Source organism: Centrocercus urophasianus, unplaced genomic scaffold (assembly GCF_019232065.1).
Source record: "Centrocercus urophasianus isolate 14NV4802_14NV808 unplaced genomic scaffold, USGS_Curo_1.0 seq_17, whole genome shotgun sequence".
Lineage (NCBI taxonomy): Eukaryota > Metazoa > Chordata > Aves > Galliformes > Phasianidae > Centrocercus > Centrocercus urophasianus.
This window is the reverse complement of record NW_024884722.1, coordinates 13,541,687-13,559,954: the sequence shown is the minus strand read 5'-3', so window position 1 is coordinate 13,559,954 and position 18,268 is coordinate 13,541,687. Positions and strand designations below refer to the sequence as shown.

The following is an 18,268-nucleotide window of genomic DNA, read 5'->3' as shown; positions in this document are numbered from 1 at the left end:
AGACCTCATCCAGAGAGATGGCTTCACTTCTCAGCTGGAAGCTACCTTTCTTTCTAGAATGCTTGCTAACAAAATGGCTGCTCAGCCTCATGCCAGCTTCACGTTTGGGAGAAAACACCGGCAGTTCCTGTGAAAGAGGGGAGCATTAGGGAACTGCATCTCCATAGCATGAGGTAAAGACAAGGGATACTGAGAGGCATTAGGCAGGCTGAAGATATAACTTGGCTTAGTTCATTCATGTAAGAATGAGAGCTCCATTGTTTTACTGAGGAATTTTCACACTACAATGTTTTAGTGGATGTACGTAAAATGAGCCAAAACTAAGAGATAATACAGGACTTCATGCACACTTACATATCTGTTTAAATAATTATTCAGTTATTTAATGCAAGAATAAAGTACCTGTCTCGGTACATGAATAAGTACTCATAACAATGTGAGGACAAAAATACGGTAACCAATGACAATTGTTTTTTAAATGATCTCACAGGAATCACATGCCTAAGAAATGAATATTACACTTAAAGAAAAGTAATAATAAATCAGAGAAGCACTGGGATTTACCACAGAGCAGAGATTTGAAATTAGGAAATAAAAATTTAGTACATACATCCGTTAGCACAGTGATTGAGAACAGAGGCTGAAAGACCAGAAATTTCATTATGTCAGTATTAGTGAAAGAAGAAAGCTTGTATAAAGATCATTTCCACATGCGCTGTTGCTAACCCCTTCCAAACAGGCAGGTGCCTTCTGACATTTTACACGCATCCTCCACTCTTCTATTTATGACTTCAACACACTTCTTTTACTCAAGGCTAAATGATTTTCCTTTCATTATCACTACTTAGCATAAATTAGGACAAGGTGAGTGGAAAAAATAGGAAATGGATGAATGAAGGAGAAACTATGTCAAAGCTATTAGCTAAGGTGAATTTTGTCCTCTGACAGTAAGAGAATACATGAGCAGGCAGGTGTATGAAACCATGGAGCAGCTGCTGAGGAGTAACAGAGCCAACAGGATAAAGGTAAATAAATGAGATGTCTATTTCTGCTTTGGAAGAAAAACCATTTCATTTGATTTACGTAAACTACAAAGTGCTCATTACAAACCTCTACCTACACACCTGAACACATGGAAACTGGGAGACAAAGGTTTGTATTTTACCCTCTATCTCTATGCAGATGACAGTTCCAATAAATAAAAGAATAAGTAAGTTTCATTTACCAAATTTACAATTTTAGAGACAGCGGAAAGAAAAACTTCCCCCATTCAGGGAACTTCAGCATTCAGGGAAAACAGAACAATAAGGAGGAAAGTAGAAATCAATTCAATGTCATCAGTAGAGAGCTTTCAAGTTTCCTAAGGCTTAAATGACAATTTGGTCAGCACTATTACACAAGACCAGAGAAAGCAGCTTTATACTTTATATAGATCTTCTAAGCCTGAATATCCCAATGAATTTCCAGAGAGTATTTTCTGCATGTGGGTACTCAAGAAGGGTTTTTCCTTTTATTCAGCTATACATGAGCTTCACAATATGAGCATAACTTTCAGATGTTAAACCAAGCTGAATTTTTTCTTGTCCAAGTATTCAATAAATGGGATATAAATCCACTTGCTAGACTATCAAAAAAATAATATATTGTGATTGGATACAAAATAAATCAGATAAGAGTGTCACTTTTAGATACATTTTAGGCTTTGTGCCCATAAATATAAACACTTCATAGTTACTCTCATGATGTCATTGAGATTAGCCTAGTTTGGGTTTGCTTTGCCAAAGAAAGTAAATATTACAGCATTGTTTATTAGTGGTGAACACCACAATGAGAAAGGAATTTGTTTAAATTAAAGGATAACAGTCCTATAAAATAACATGGGTAGGCCATTAAGATACATATTAAAAATGGAAAAGTAATGCAGAAGAGTGTAGCTAATACAGGGGAAAAAAAAAAAAAAAAAAAAAAGAAAAAAAAGATTTGCAGCAGCCCTTAAATTATTTGCTCAAAACTCTGAAGTTGCTACAGAAGGAATTCTGTGCCTGGCTGGGGTTTGCTGAAGTTAAAAAACACAATTTGTGACATGAATCTTTGCATCTTTACTGCAGACGCCTCTTGGCACTGCAATGTTCAGCAGCAACATGTCACTTTTTACTCGATGTAGGACATGGCTTTTGGAGGTTCCTCTCCACTCCTCCTTTTTGTTAAAATGCCAAAAAAGGCCAAGAGAGGAAGTATTACACACATTACACACACATTACATGCCGGCAACCTGAACTGGTAAGGCACTGAAAAAATGTTGGTGCCCATGCTGTGGTCAAAGGAACTGCCAGGTTTGGACTGATAAGGATTTATGTGTTCCAATGGCAAAGAAACATAAAAAAAAAAAAAAAAAGAAAAAAATATATGACATGATGACTTCATCTTCCCTGACACATTATAATTTTAAGAGACATTATTTTGAACTGACGTTTCAGAGTTCTTAATGGAGTGCTGGAAAGCAATTAACAGCATGGTTTATGGCATACATTATGACAGGGAGCACTGAACAAATTTTCTTCTTATCCCTGGAAACAGCCTGCCTGCAATTTCTGCTCTCACATTCCTAAATATTTTTTGAGCTCAAATAACTCTGTACAGTAGGAAAGCTTAATACAGTACTCAAACTTCACTCAGCTGGGAGAATTGTCCCTTGTGAGGCACCAGCACTTCTCAGAAATACCTACAAGCAATTAATGGTACAAAGGGGGAAAAGCTATCAAATGCTCAACTTAGCTGCTGACACAGTACAGAAAACACTGCTTTGTTCTGAACACAGTGTACTTGAAATTCTCATTTCAGCTGAAATGCATGTCTTTAAGGTCTTTTAAAAAGCATTAACTTCCTTTGCACTGACAACAACATGAATATTGAACATAAAGAAATAGAATACTCACTGAAAATAACCAATGCACCATGTGTTTGGGGAGCGTACATCAGTGGTAAAATTTTCTTTCGTTGGCCAGTAATTACAGCATTGTAGCAAAAGCATTACAGGAATGGTTGAGGGGGCATGCTTTTTACTTTATTTTTTTTTCCTTGATAACCTACAACTAAAATCATTTTTCCTGATGTAGCATCTTCCAGATTTTTTCATAAAAATGAATTGTTACGAAGAGTTTCAAGCTGCCCCTCTGGCAGTTTTCTGGGTTATAAAAGCATGATAAAAACATTTTATTTATGCTTCGACAAGTTTATTGCATTATGCTAACTCCAGTGGCTTATTTTTAACTAAAATTGCTTATTTCTATGAGATGAAGCTCAGTATCATTGTGTAGAATAATTTCAGTTTATTCATTCAGTACCCAGGACAATACAAATCCACATTTTTATTCCAGCACAATGTTCCTTTCAACAAAACACTTCCTAAAGTAGACCATGGAGGAATTTTGTAATTCCTTTTTTTCCACTGAATATGTGCATAGCTCAGACTACACAAACATCCTCTATAGCTCTCCCAGTCACTTTCCATTTCAAGAACGAGGTAATTTGTGTTAACGCAAGACAGCTTATCATGTGCTAAGTCTGCATGCAATTTTCTCGTGAGAACAACCATTTTGTACCTACTTGACATACGCAGCACTATGCTACAGCCAACTAATCAATTGTGTCTATATTAAGAAGTGGAAAGAGAAACTGCCCACAGCTGTAACATTACATCAGCTTTCCTAACTATTTTAGACAACTTACTCCTGTTTTGCTTTTGGGTTATTTAGTTTGTTTGTTTTGAGTTTTAAAACTCAATTGGCATAAATGCAGTTCATTCATTAATTTCTTCTTTTTCTTTTTCTTTTTTTTTTTAATTTTATCATCTCAAAGATTCTTGGTCAAGTACAGAGCTAGAGAATAAGCTATGCTTTCTGCAGGCATTCCAAAAAATTTTGATGGCTATGATATCCAAAGGCCAATGCCTGCCCTTGGCAGATTTATGTACTACTGTGATGTGAGCAAGCAACAGCAGGTCCTCATCAGAGACCTCACAAGTCTGCACAGTTAAGCTTCCGAAGGAGAATATGTTTTATACATTATTCTTTTTCTGTGACTAAGCAAGTGAGAAACATCTACCATTTGATATCCAGTCAGAGATACAGAGAAAAAAAAACCAAGTGATTCAGTATAGCCCAAGAGCTCTCAGGGGAAGAATAGAGTTCAGAGCTTTTTACTGGTACACAGGGCAGATGTTCCTGTTCAGAGCCTGTGGTCTCTCACATTTTATGTCCAGGTGTGACCAAATGAGACAACCAGTTTTGGTCACGTGAACAGTAAAAATGCTAGTGAGCACATTACATGTAAGTACAAGACATATTGCAATACTTTTTCAAGTCTGAAAGTATTATTCCATCCACATAAGCAACAGCTTACAGCTGAGGAATCACAACCATGAAATACTAAACAGAGGACTTCTAGCAACTTAGCTCTCAGCTCACTTGGTAAGACCAACTCAGTCATTCCCAGCTAACATCAATCCTCGCCAACTTGGCTTCCAGCATGCTGCAACATGACTGCACACAAACTGCCCTTAAACTGCACTTCTAGTTTTTCTCCAACAATTAACATGTCATTTCTTTATAGAAAAGGTGCACAGCTTGCTTCAGTCCTTCGTCATATAGTTCAGCTTTATCACTTCAAAAAGGTTCTCTATGTGGAAACAAAACAGTACATACTTGAAATGAAGTACTGACACATTTGACAAAGATGTTCCTTAAATTGCTGCATCCCTAGGAAATGTTTTTATACTGGCATGTGGCATTTCCAACAGAAGTGTGTTGTTAGGGAAAAAGAAATGCAAAATCTTACAAGCATAGCAATTAAGCCTGAGAAACTACGGATGTCTTAAATACCGTTAAGATAGCACATATACTAGCAGCTGGCAGTTCTGTGCCCAGGCTGAAACTATAGTTCACTGCCAGGAGTGGAAGAACGCAATCCCAGCAGCCTGTTTAGCATGGTATAAATTCCTAGCAGCAAATGAGTGGTGACAAGCTCCACATCTCACTCTGAAGCCCAGAAATAAGAGTACAGACATGGCCTGGTAGACCATACTCTTTTTATCAGAGGGAAAATTTATTTGAGATCCAGAGAAATGAACACTGAACACAAGTCAGCAACAATCTAAAGATAGAAAAAAAGATGGAAATCACACTTGATTTTGGACATCTTGAACTAGAGCTATGGCACTGACTTCACTAACCAGTTTTTCTAGAGTTAATTGCTACTGTTTTTCAATAGCACTGTAATATCCAAAAGGAAGCATTGACTCCCTTGAAAACACTGCTTGTTCTCAGTGCTGTGCTGTAGAGGCTTTTTACAGATATGCATACAGAGTAGTCTCATCCACAACAATATGAAACATATGATGTTTAGTAGTCTATATTGTGACTTTGTGCTGGAAAATAATAATTAACCAGAGGAAAAAAATCCATTATCTTTCTGTCAGATTGCATTACAAGTACCCTGACAGGCACATCATGCTTGTAAGACTTACAGTACCTGTGCCTATTAGAAAGAGAGTGGTACAGTTTTTTAATTTCTAACTCTTCTGTTTCTGACAGTCATGCTAACAATAACAAGTTTCATAATTCCTGGTGTGACACTAAATCATCTCTCATTGATACTGCACATTAAGACATAATGACTGAAGTTTGGAGAACTCAGAAGCAATGGTGGGTTTTCCTGTTGTCCCTTTCCCCTCTCCAATGTAATAGCTTAGCTTTTGCTTTCTTTTATTTTTAAACGAATAAAAAGTAATAAATGTTGAATGAGAATTGTCCTTTACCGCTCTGCTCAGTTAACAACACTGTAGTCATCTCTCAATCATACACTGAGTCTTAAAGGGTAACTCAAGTTCAATGAACACAGAGAGGAACAGGAACCGTTCTCAGCCCAGTTTAGAGAGATTACACAAAGTACAGCAGGAGAAACATCATTCCAAATAACTGTTCCTGACCTTCCTCATCTGCTGGGATATACTCAACCACTTCATCTAGCTTTTTAGCATAATGAGATTGTTGCAAACAATTACAACAAGCCAACACAATAAGAAATTAAAAATGAAGAATTGCTTGTTTCCCCAATGCATTGCTAGACAAGGAAAAATAATTGCTGAAGCATTTATATTTTTATTCTTCTAGAATACCAAAGGTGAGTATAAAAAAAAAAACAAGCTTTTTGTTTGTGGTTGTCAACTGGAACAAGAGAATTCACTAAATCCATGCGGGATTTGAAAAACAAAAAATGTCAAGACTTCAGCTGCTTGAAAGAAATCTGTACTGATTTCCCTTCTTATTTCTCCAAATAAATAAATAAAAGTGAATAGTTTCAGTCATGCTGTGACTACTTGCACAACAGAGAGCTCTAAGAAATGCATATTAAAACACCCTCTCCCTGAGTAACGTCACAGCATTTCTCAGAACATGGCTAAGCTGTATTTGAGATGAATTAATGTGGTTATCAGAGGTCTCCAAGATTAATTAGTCCACTCTATGCAACATGTTTACATGAAGTTACAGTCAAGCCTCTTAGCTGCAAGCTCTTCAGAAAAAAAAAAAAAAAAAGACTTTTGCAATGGAATCCTGAATGTCATTGCAAAATACTAACTTGTAATAATTAGTCTTTACCTATTTTTAAAAGATTTCAAAAAAAGAAACAACAAGTAATTCAAAATTTAATTTGTTAATTTTGTTGAAACCCAAATTGTTACAGCATTTCTTTAAACATTCTTCCAATCCTTCACAGAGTCAAAGATGCACATCTCTGTTTCTGCATGTATACATGCACATTTTACATGTATAGGCAGGAAAAAAGCAGTGGCCAGGAATTTAGAGAATGTAAATTTTACATTCTGAGAAGCACTTCAGAATACTGAAATGTAAAACCTTTATACTTTGACCTGTCATCACTTGAGCTTTGCTGAAGAATAACCAAATACCATATTTTTGCAAGAGCTGTTAAACAAAGTGTTTTTCTTCCTATGATCTAATTCATTGTGTTTGCCTTTCCTGCTCTTTCATTCCCTCAAGTTAATGTGCTATTACTTCAGTTGCATAGCACAATACAGAATTGCAGAAAGTAATTGTACTGCAATCTATCAAAACTAAGGTTTTATTCAGTCTTATCTAGTAGTAAATAGGACAACACTTGGCTGCTTAGTTGGTAGCCTGATAATACCACAACACTTAATGAAGGCACAATCAGTGTGTGAACTGGTCTATACAGTTAAAATTTTTTTTTTTAAATCTTAAAAATATTTCAGTGGAATTTTTCTTTGTCTAGAAACATGTCCAGGAGTATTAGGAAAAATGTAACAATGATAGTTTTACTGAAACTTGAAGTCTTACTGTCTGACATGCTTTTGTTCTGGGTCAACTGTGAAAAATATGTGTAATCTTGCATAGTGATCTTCCATCGTGATTTCCCAAGGAAACGTCGCTTATGCAACCATGTTCTGTTTGTGTACATTTCTTTATTTTTGTTTGTTGATTCTCTCCAAATAACTTCTGAACCTGATAAAGACTTTCAGCCACATGGGACAACGTAGCAGCAGTCCCAGAGGTAATTATGCTTCTGTAAACTTCATAAAACCGTACATTCTGTTACGAAACAGAGAGAGAGAGACCTCGTACACCCATTTAAAAAAAATTCATAACTACAAGATCAATCCTAGTGAGCACACAGGGGACTGGAAGCCACAACAGATTGGCATCTGCTAGAGGTAGCACGGGGGTCAGCACAAAACAAGCTATCCAGGCAAAGTTGAGGAGAATAAGAACAAGAATAGTGTGGTTAACAGCTTGCTGCACATTCTTTTGTGCCAACTGACATCAGGATGAGGGGAAAACATTTAATTTCATAGCATAGACCTCAACTTTGGGTCCAGCATAGCTGGAACATCTGGCCCAATAGTCTCAATTGTAGTCCTCTTCATGATTCTGGGGACAACAACATTTTCCAGAAAAGTTTTTAGAGGCCAGGTATTATCAAGCATAAAGAAATTTGCCACTACTGTTATTCATAATATTCATTTGCTCTACACTGTTGGAGCAGGATCCATGCAATACAATGCCATGATACAGTACATCCTAGTAATGTGGTAATCTGCACTAACCTGCGATTCCTTGGGTGATAGTAATGGTTATTCCTATAGGCAATGAGTTAAAAATAAAAATTAGAAGAAATAACCAAATTATAATGGAAATTTTTCTATTTTATATCTTGTTTCAATTTACAGAATATTTTTTTTAAGCACCGAACTATATACAAACGATATAGACACTCAGTTATTCAGGTCCTCCAAAATCATGCTTACTTAAATGAAAGCCTCTGAGTCTGAGACTTACCTAAAAGGAGCACCTGTTTCATGGCTTGGAAAACTTGCTTTGCCATTCCCTTGTGGTACTCAAAGCATGCGAAAAACTTACTTGACTGTAATAACAGATGCTGTCCTGCTCAGATCAGTGCATCTCATAAGAATAAAGACACTGAATACCAACAAAGAAGGCACTGAAACTGAAACCATTACAAGTTGGCAAGTCTTTGCCCCAAGCTTCAAATCCAAACTGAACTCTGAGCTCCCCAGATATGAAGCCATCTCCATAGGGTGTACCACAGAAATGGCTTCAAGGTGTTAACACTTTGCTTACCACATTTGCTTCAAAAAAGTTTATTTTTCTACCCAGGCTTCTGATTTTCATCCAAAACAAAGGGAGTAGTCAAAGTCTAATATAACTGAGTACAGTACTACAAAACCTAAGTTTTCAGAAAGTTTCTATTCCCACGTGGTATTTAAGTAATAGTATTCACCTCTTTTTAGTTAGACTACAAAGTAAACCCAGAGGCACAGAGGTGCATCATGATCCAGATGCTAAAACACATTTGTAAAGGTTGACTCACAAATGAGCACAAGGGTTTCAGAAAACTTGAGCTGAGTGCTGAGAGAGTCTGCCATCTCTACTGAGCACTCTTGTGAGTCACTGGTCACGCTCACAGAATACAGAAAGAACACCCTTTGTGAAATAGGGTTTTTCAAAGCATTTTTATAAGCTTTCCAGTAAAAGAGCTAATATTTCATAAGCATACTCTGATAATTTTTACTTATATAATCTTTAGTATAGAAGATATTAAATGTTTTAATTTTAATAATAATGTATTTACTAATACTTTATTAATATATTTCTACTACCACAAGGGAAATAACTGTATACTCAAATCTGTGTTGTGTTGGTTTTCTTTTTCCCTAGCTGGTTGTATCACCATAGAAGCTAGTATCAGATTTTCTTTTACAGCAGTAATACAAATGAATACAATTTGAAATAGAAAACTTATATTAATGCTATGCTTAAAAAACGTATTTTGAGAAGCCTGGAAAAAAACAAATAAGACAAGATCCAACTACAATAATAATAACAACAACTAAAATAAATAACGTGCTTCATGCACAATACAGGACAACCTACCATGGTCTTTAGATAAATAGCTACTGCCTTACTCTTAGAACAGTCAGTTCAAGTGTAAACAACTAATGCTTCTCAGTGATTTCAAACTAGAATTCTTCATTTTATGCAACTGCTCAGCAAGGCTTCTCACTTGGGCAACACATTTCTGGGAAATTACCAGAGCTTGGGAGGACTAGCATTTCTGTAATCCAAATCCTGTTGCGATACGTCTTGGAACGCAAAATTTAATATTGAACTCTAAAGTCTTCAAGTTGGATGTTAAATTACTTCATCACCCACATGAACTAATGCTTTTCTGGTTCCCAGTAACCACGAAAGAATGACTGACATGCATGATTCTTGTATCTGTGGCATTCACTTCCCTAACCTTCTGTTCCCAGTAAGACCACAAGGAGTGCAAACCTAAATTGAATGAATGTGACTTAACTCCAGCACATCCAAACCTCTAACCACGTGATCTTGTGAACTGAACATCACCTCAACTGGATTTTCCTGCTAATACATTTCATAGGATTCTGCATCTCACCTTTAAGGCAAGGAATAAAAATTCTTTTGGTCCACTTTGATGATCCATGAAAAATGCCAGCAGTTGCTGCTATGGTCCTCCATCTTAAGCACTCTGAAGTGGCTTGTATACAAGGAGAATACAGTGGGGAAACCTCTGTCTAAGCGTTAGGGGCACTCATCCAGAGGTAGTTCATTCACACTCACTGTTTCCACCTCTTAGAAGACTAACCAAGCCATTTCTAACCCCTCAGATTAAACTGGGCTACTGTAGGTATTTATGAGAAGTGCATATGGACAGACAACGAGCAACAGAGCATCTGAATCTGATGAGAATGTCACTCCTAGCCTTCAAGGACAACTTATGGATTTTGTATTAACGTCATGGTCAAATAGCAGTCAGCATATACAGAGACGAGACTCATTTCATCGGCAGTGTTGTATAAAAAAAAGTCAATACCATAAAACTAGGGTTTAGATGGTGATGATACTTAAGGCTGCACACACTCAAGGCATTTTGTTTTGTTATTGTTCTCAATAATGTCTGGAGTGTCTCTTCAGGTTGAAAGTATTTCCCTAACAGGTGATTAATATACATTTTAAGAGTACATGCTCAGTACTATTGCTAAGATACAGCATATTCAAGTTTTATTCATTATGAATCCATACACATATTTGTTTGAAGTTCCCATGTCAGAAGATGCGTAGAAATGCAAATTAAACACAGAAAAAAGAAAAATACAGAGGAAATATTTTTTTTTATTTCTAAACACAACTTGTAATATCTTAGGATTTAATTTACTGATTTGTAATTCTATCCCTTACTCTAGATTTCCTCAATATTTGCAAACATCCTTATAAACATCCAATCATTCTTAAACTGAAAGTTCACCAGCGACTATATAATATACAACATAAATGCTGTTCATTCCATACCATTTAATATTCCCAATATTAAATGTAACACCTGTAACCGTATAATTTTTTTATTATTTTTTTTAAAATGGAGACTGTTCAGACAGTTAGCCGTAGCTCATTTAAATGTGGGGTGTTGTTTTGGGTTATTTGCATATGGAAACATATGTCAGAATACATTCACAAACTCACAAACGTAACAACTACTTCACATCAACAGCTCTATATAACGAAGATATTCTCAGGAAGGAACAAAAATTAATTTAATTCAACCTGCAGGAGATAACAAGATGTGTATAATTTAATCGCATGGCTTACACACAACAGTAAAGTTTCCCATAGATAATAAATATGGACTTTTAGACTTGGTAGCATTATTTTCAAATGAGTGACCTACACATACAGAAAATAGTGTTACTAAAGTATCGCTTATTCCACTGACGCTTCTAAATGTTTCCTTCCTAATTCATAGGTTGCTTCTGAGCAGATTAGATGGGAATATCATTCCTGCCCTTCCAAACACTGGCTACAAACACACAATCACAGAGCTTTGTCAATGTCATTGTCTGCTCTAGTGAGGAATGCTGTTCAGTTTCTTTGTCTAGAATAGAATTAAAAAATGAAAGTATTGGAGACCAGCGAGTTAAACAACCCAAACTATATGTCAGGTACATTAGTGTTACCGTTACATATACCAGTCTTCCCTGTGATAGTGTACACAGTGTAGTACAAGTCTTTGACTAGCTGTTTATTTTAGTTTTAAATTGATGGTAGTGCCTTCCTGTATTTTCCACGTCCATCCCCGTTCACTCATTTCTATGCAATTTCTTAACTTGACAGTTGCTTAGAATATCTACTGCACACTACATTTCAGAACACCTCAACTTTCTTATCCAAGGTTTGGTTTTACATTCAAAATATAAAGACATTTTAATTGAAGAAGGAAGAGGCTGATCAGTTACTCACAGTCTCTCCAGGGACCTCAGTCCAAAGAAAGAGCCATTCTTCAACCATAAGATCTTGTTGTTACTCAGAATCCTAGAAGAATTCAGGAAAGAATTTGGTTAATAGAACACGATAATTCTACTGATTAAAAACATGCAATTACAGTAAATGACTGCTCTGTAAAATACTAATCACAAAATTCTCTGCTTCATTTGCATTTTCCCAACATAGCAGTTCATAAAGATTACCATTTTCTGAAGAAGCTAGTTTCTTCTTTATTTAATAATAAATGCACTTTCAAGAATGTCAACAAATGAACTTTGGTTGCAACTTGAAAAGTATGACATTGGTAAGTGCCCCCACTTCACTCGCAGACTGAAAGTTACCATAGGTAAACATATTTGTTGTATTTCCCAGCCAGGAAAAGGCTGATCGAGCAAGAGATGTGTTAAGAACTGTTCCACAGTTACTGGAAGACAGTATAACCACTTTTCAGTGGCTGCTACAGCAGGGATGTACAAAGACTGACTCTACCCTTTGTACAGTAGAAATTTAGTAATTCAGCTTCATCTGCCCCATTCACAACCATGAAGCACACACGCAAACTCTGTGCATGCAAGCAATTGAAAAATATGTCAGCTCTTCTTGTTCCTACTGTCAATTTCACAAGAGGTCCTAATTCGGTGTTTTTCATCGCTACATTTCAGAAGCAGTACAATACGAACATGCAACTCGTTCTGACGATTAAAATTTATTTAATACCTATTAAAATTTATTTAATACCTATTAAAATTTTACAATTCACAAAAGAAAAATTAACTGATTTCAAAGTTCAATAAATCATTTTTTTCTACAGATCTAAGGATTGCACAATGTGCAGGGAAAAAAAATTCTGCTAACAAATCTTTTTCCAAATGCTTAAAAAATGGGTTCTCCTACATAACATTTACATTTTTGTAGTGCACAGAAGATGACTTCAAAGTAAGAGACATTGCTTGTGATAAAGCTAGTAACAAAATTTCAAAAGACATCTTTTGCTCTTAGCTAGCAAACTTGATTCATTAAGTCTCAACTTTTTATTTTTGTGATGTTTTAAAATAATCTGTTGCACAAAACTATTTTAATTTTTCTGGCTCTTAGTATTTCCTATTACATATAAACAGCAAGTGCTTTACACAGCACATACACCTTAGAACAACTTTCAAGTCCATATGCAAGAGACAACACCACTGATAATAAGACAATATAATTACTGTTATTGGACACTTAAAATGCTAGCAAGAATTAGACACGTACAAATAACCTGATGCGATTTGATGACCCACTATCAGAAGACATGAATTGCAGAGCAACTCAGTTCTGAGCTAGGAACTGATTTGGTACTACACCAAGGTGTCATGAATATGCCCGGGCAGCGTTACTGCTTAACCAGAGCAGGTCACTATAAAACACTAGTGGCAATTTGAAATCAGACAAACACTTAAACCCAAGTATTTTAAAGCACACAGAATCCTATTTCTATCACCAAAAAATACAGCTCCACTATACATAAGCATTATTCTGTCATCAACTAGGAAACTGTATTTCACAAGATTTGCCTCTTACTTCTCAGATAAAAAAGACTGTATGTATTTCTCCAACAGCTCCTTACTACAATCTTAGCAATACATTTCAGCAATGACAAGACCACAAGGCAGCTAGCTGTTCAATTTGCATTATCTGTCAGATTGTGGTTTTGTTGTTTTTTGGTTTTTTTTTTTTTTTTTAAACTTTATAGGTACTTACACTGTGACTGACTAAACTGAAGAATCGCTTTTAAATTATGAACATGCAAAAAGAAAAACATAAATACATAATTCTTTCTATTATTATATTCTGTTCGTATCTTCTGAGGCTGCACTGCACTGGGATCATTCAGGAAAAAAAAGCAAAGTCTGAAAATAAAAATTGGCTGGGCTTAGAAAGACTAACATCTTAAATTCCATTTCATATTGGGTCATTTGGTTATACGCTATGTTACAGAGAGACCATCTCTAAGGTCTATTACAGTGACATTAGGTATAAATATTATATTTGGACTCTTCTGGATAGTCTGATTTGCAAAGATACACGCACTTCAGAACTTTCATCTGGCTTAGATACAACTATTTCTGTCTTTGAATAACGTTCATGGTGCCAATTTGTTTTTCCAGACTTTTGTTCATCAAGCCTAGAAAAAGAAGACAGTCTGAACATTCCTGGCAAGTCCATAAAAGTCCCACAAGTCTCCTACTCCACCTCTGGGTCTCCTCTATATACATGGAGAGAAGGTGGTATCTTTTACATAAACTCAAAATAACAAAATAAAATAAAAGAAATGAAAGGGAACTATCTAACTAATAATAAATTACAAGTTTTATCTGAACACTCAGATCATAAACATGGCAATATTGCAAAACATGAGCCATGCTGCCATCTCACTGAGTCATCATTTCATTTTTCTGAAGGAGAAATTAAGTCTTTAGAAATACAACAGACACTAAAAAATTAAAAAATATCACAGAGCATACCTACATTGATTTGTGTTTCTGAAGTAACTCTTTCAAATCTTTACACCAGACTTTCACAGAGACTTTCACACAGAGATCAGGTTTCAAAACTTAGGTTTCCTTCAGGGCCTTCTCTTTACCAACTAAAATGCAGGTTCTATAAACATGGTAGTATGGATGCTATAGTTAAAATAAAATTGTTTTTCTGTTCAGAACATGGAAGAATCATGGCTTTATAGAAACCCAACATTCCAATAAGGTCTGTGGGAAAAAAAATATATATTAAATTGTTAGGGAAGAATTATAAATTATCTATGTTTCATTGAGCTCGTTGGTCTGTTAAACAGGAAGGATCCACCTGCTTTTAATTAGCTTCAGTCATGCCCAAGAGCTTGCAACAGGCTGCAATCAGAATGGATTTGGTTTGCACCAATGGAGCTGGTCTGTAATTACAAAAACCTGTGTCACTAGCAAATGTAAATCACATTATTTTTGTACAGTAATTAATCACTTATTAAAGTTTTAGTGGAACTCATGAAACTGTTGCCTTCCAAGGACAATTGGTGTGAGTAGAAGCTAGAAAGGAGAAAAATTACCCTGTTCAGAATGCAAAAACAGAAACAAGGCTTAACTACAGGTGATGAAAAGAAAACCCTCTCAAGGAATCAATGCCTAGTAAAATTGTAGCTCTGACTTGTGATGCTGAAGTTACACTGAATAATTTTGTATATTACTTCTTCAAAAGTGACTGAATATACACAAAAAATAAGAATTATAACTTATGTTAGTTATCACTTTTCCTTTAAATAGAGTCACCTGCTTACAAAATATGTCATTAGAGATCAACAAAAATTCAAGGAAAAAGAACATCCTTTTTACACACTAACAAGAAACACAAAGGTTTATTAGATAAACACATGGGAAAAGGTGCTATTCATATGTTCGATTTTGGATCACTTCCAGATGTAAAAGTACTTTTAACCACATCAGAAAATAAATCACTTAGTAAATGATTAAATACAATTTTCATTTTTTTTTTAGAACAAATCACTGCTGTGCACACACTGTTATGGTATATTTCTCACATCTTATTTATTCACAGCATTTTCACTTGTCTTATTTTTTCTCTTATGCCATTTAATCACAATGATTAAATAAATATTGCAGCAAGACAGCTGGTTTAAATAATTATCAGTTTCTAGCCATGTGTTAAGAATCTCACATTATAAATATTTTATTCTGAGAAGAGAAACACTAAGAAAATGAGCACTCTTTATTTCAGTGAAGCTATTTTCCTAAACCAAATTCCATTCAATGTTTTACTTTTCTTTTAAAAATAAAATAAGTAAATCATTTCCTAGAGAAGCCTTCTGTGAAGGTATTTATTTTAGAGTTCAGTTTTCAAATTGAACTCTCGTACTCAACATATGTCATGATCCAAACCCAAAGTAACCAGAAGATAAAATGCAAACCAAACATATCAGATGATGGTACCCTCAGTTCTACCCCTCATGGGATCCATCTAACTAAAACAGCACCACTAACCTGACCAGACACTTACTGAATTTCATTAAGCATTTTGCATCTTATGGCTCCTTCTCACAAGACATTCCAGGGGATCGTTTGCCTCAGGGGTGGTGTTCAGAAGACAGTAACTCTACACCAGGTTTGTCTTACCCCACAGGCTCTGAAGGGGTATCCTTCAAATTCTCTCTTGTGACCTGTAGGTATATCCTAGAGCACATTACCTACATATCATGCAAATACACTTCTGGGCTGCAGCACAGGCTATGTGCTCTTTCATCCATACGTTCAAACAAATCAATCCAGCCTCAATTTTACACAGCAATACTATTTATCTGGGAGGTACAAGAACCAGTGGTAAATGCAATTCAAAAGCGCAAAAGATCTGCTATGAGATAATTAGCCAACTGGTGCCCCCTATCTCCTTAGGCCAGATCATAGCCCTCTTAGCAGCATGGTCATTCAGTTTTTCCTTTTTACCCATATAAAGGTTGAAGGTTCACGTTTACATGGAAACCTTTTTTCCCCTCTTCTCTGGAGGAAGTGAGTGTGGTGGGAAAAAAACCATACAAATAGTTGATATTCAAGGCCTGCATGTTTAATGAATCACAACCCATTCCACTGAATATCTTCCTGGTCCCTCCGTTAGAATTAATTGAACACAAATCTTAACACAGTTATCTTAAATGGCTTCCATGAGTTTTGCCTTAGTGAAAGGCTGAAAAAAAGTCTGCAGAAATATGTAATCCTGTGCAACAAAGTCTTATTCAGGTATAAAACACATCCAGAAAAACTAACATAGCATTTCAAAATGCACCAAATAAAAAACTCTCGATCATAATGCAAACAAACTTCACCTACAACCCCTCAAGCAGAGGAAAAGAATCCTTATGCCTTGCCCTTGAAGTCAATGGACTTGGGTTCATTCATCACAATAAACAAATTCCACAACTGAGGCCTCTACAGCAAGATGATGCCGCATCCCACTCAGTAAAACCTACAGTGTGAGCTCATGCTGCAGCAAGTCCCACGGAAAAACCCCATTTCAGATAAACAGGCCCAAGAAAGACAAAACATTTAGATGGACCATCCTGTTCCAAATGCATACTGAACATAGAAGGAAGAGTGACTCATTGTTGAAAATATGCATTTCCTCTGATAATACTCACAGGAAAAAAATACATTTATTTACTTTTCTTAAGTGAAGACTAAGAAAATGTCAAATTGCATTGGATTTTCTACTGAGCAGCCTAGGAAATAGTTCAGACCAGACTTAACCCAAATCTGTATCTAGCTGATAGATGAGCTGAACAGCCAACATCTAGAAAATGAATTTCTCTGAGCTCCTTCACTCACAGCATGCTCCAAGACCAGTTGAAGGTACACAGAAGTACTACAGAAAAGAGCAACCACTCTTGCCAGTGCTTTACACTTCCTTTTAATTCCTGTTGCTTTTTTCCCCAATTTATAGATTAAGAAGGTGTGCTAGATGGATATCCAAGATAATTTGACAAAAGAAAGCTCAGTCCATGAAGACAGCAAGTCTGGGACCTCTGTGTGGAAGCCATTTGAAGAAATTCTTTTTCAAGTTCTGCAGTTTCTCTTATTGGTACCTATAATGTGATGGGAAGTGCAGCAGTAATGGTGGGGTGGCAAAGTCTGTGGCTGCAGCAAATGAGAACAAGCCCAAATGCAGCAGCTGTGGGCAGAGAAACAAAGGAAGAAAATCTGCATACCTTTGGAAGACCTCATATAGGCAGAAATCTCCAGCAAGACAACTTCCTCCACTGCCGACTCTAAAATGAAGTCTAGGAAGGGGTGAATCCTGGCACCACTCCTTCCAGTCACTCAGATTTGTTACATGCACCTGAGCTCCTCTGGGTTGGCCCTGCCTTCCCATCAGGTGCTCAGTCACTGCTTCAGGCCGTGACTGCATTTCTGCTACACTTGTACACTAACTTCAATTCAAGCAGAACAGAATGACTTTTATTTAAAAAAACAAAAACAAAAAACAAAAAACAGAAACAGCAACCAAAAAAGCCCCATATGTGCTAATAATAATTAGTCATTTTACATGGCACCCTGATAACAATAGACATGTAACACTATAAGCTGCTTCTTCTCTTAGACATTATGTGGTCAGATACAAAAGGTATGGGAGCAGACATCCCATAAACACCTAGGCACAGTAGTGCGAAATAGATGTGAAAATATTACTTCATTTCTTCATGGTGTCAAAATAAAAATGGAATTATTTATACTGAAATACCACAGTGTAAAATAAAAAATAATTTTTCAGGTTTTAAAAACCTCCTTGTTAAACCAAAACATGCATAATTCATTGAGAGATGCACCATAAAT

The 18,268-nt window shown here is 36.0% G+C and overlaps 1 protein-coding gene across 4 annotated transcripts in view; it reads right to left on the bottom strand.

The window, feature by feature from the left end:
* LOC122160220 (adhesion G protein-coupled receptor A3-like) overlaps positions 1-18,268 on the bottom strand; it is a 252,456-nt gene that overhangs the window by 197,538 nt on the left and 36,650 nt on the right. For 3 of the 4 annotated variants that reach the window (XM_042818574.1, XM_042818573.1, XM_042818575.1), the window contains exon 2: positions 11,877-11,948. In XM_042818574.1, coding sequence (XP_042674508.1) covers positions 11,877-11,948 — 72 coding nt within the window. Of the gene's footprint in view, positions 1-11,876; positions 11,949-14,408; positions 14,451-18,268 lie in introns of those variants that run through there. The other variant, XM_042818576.1, reaches the window with a different exon arrangement.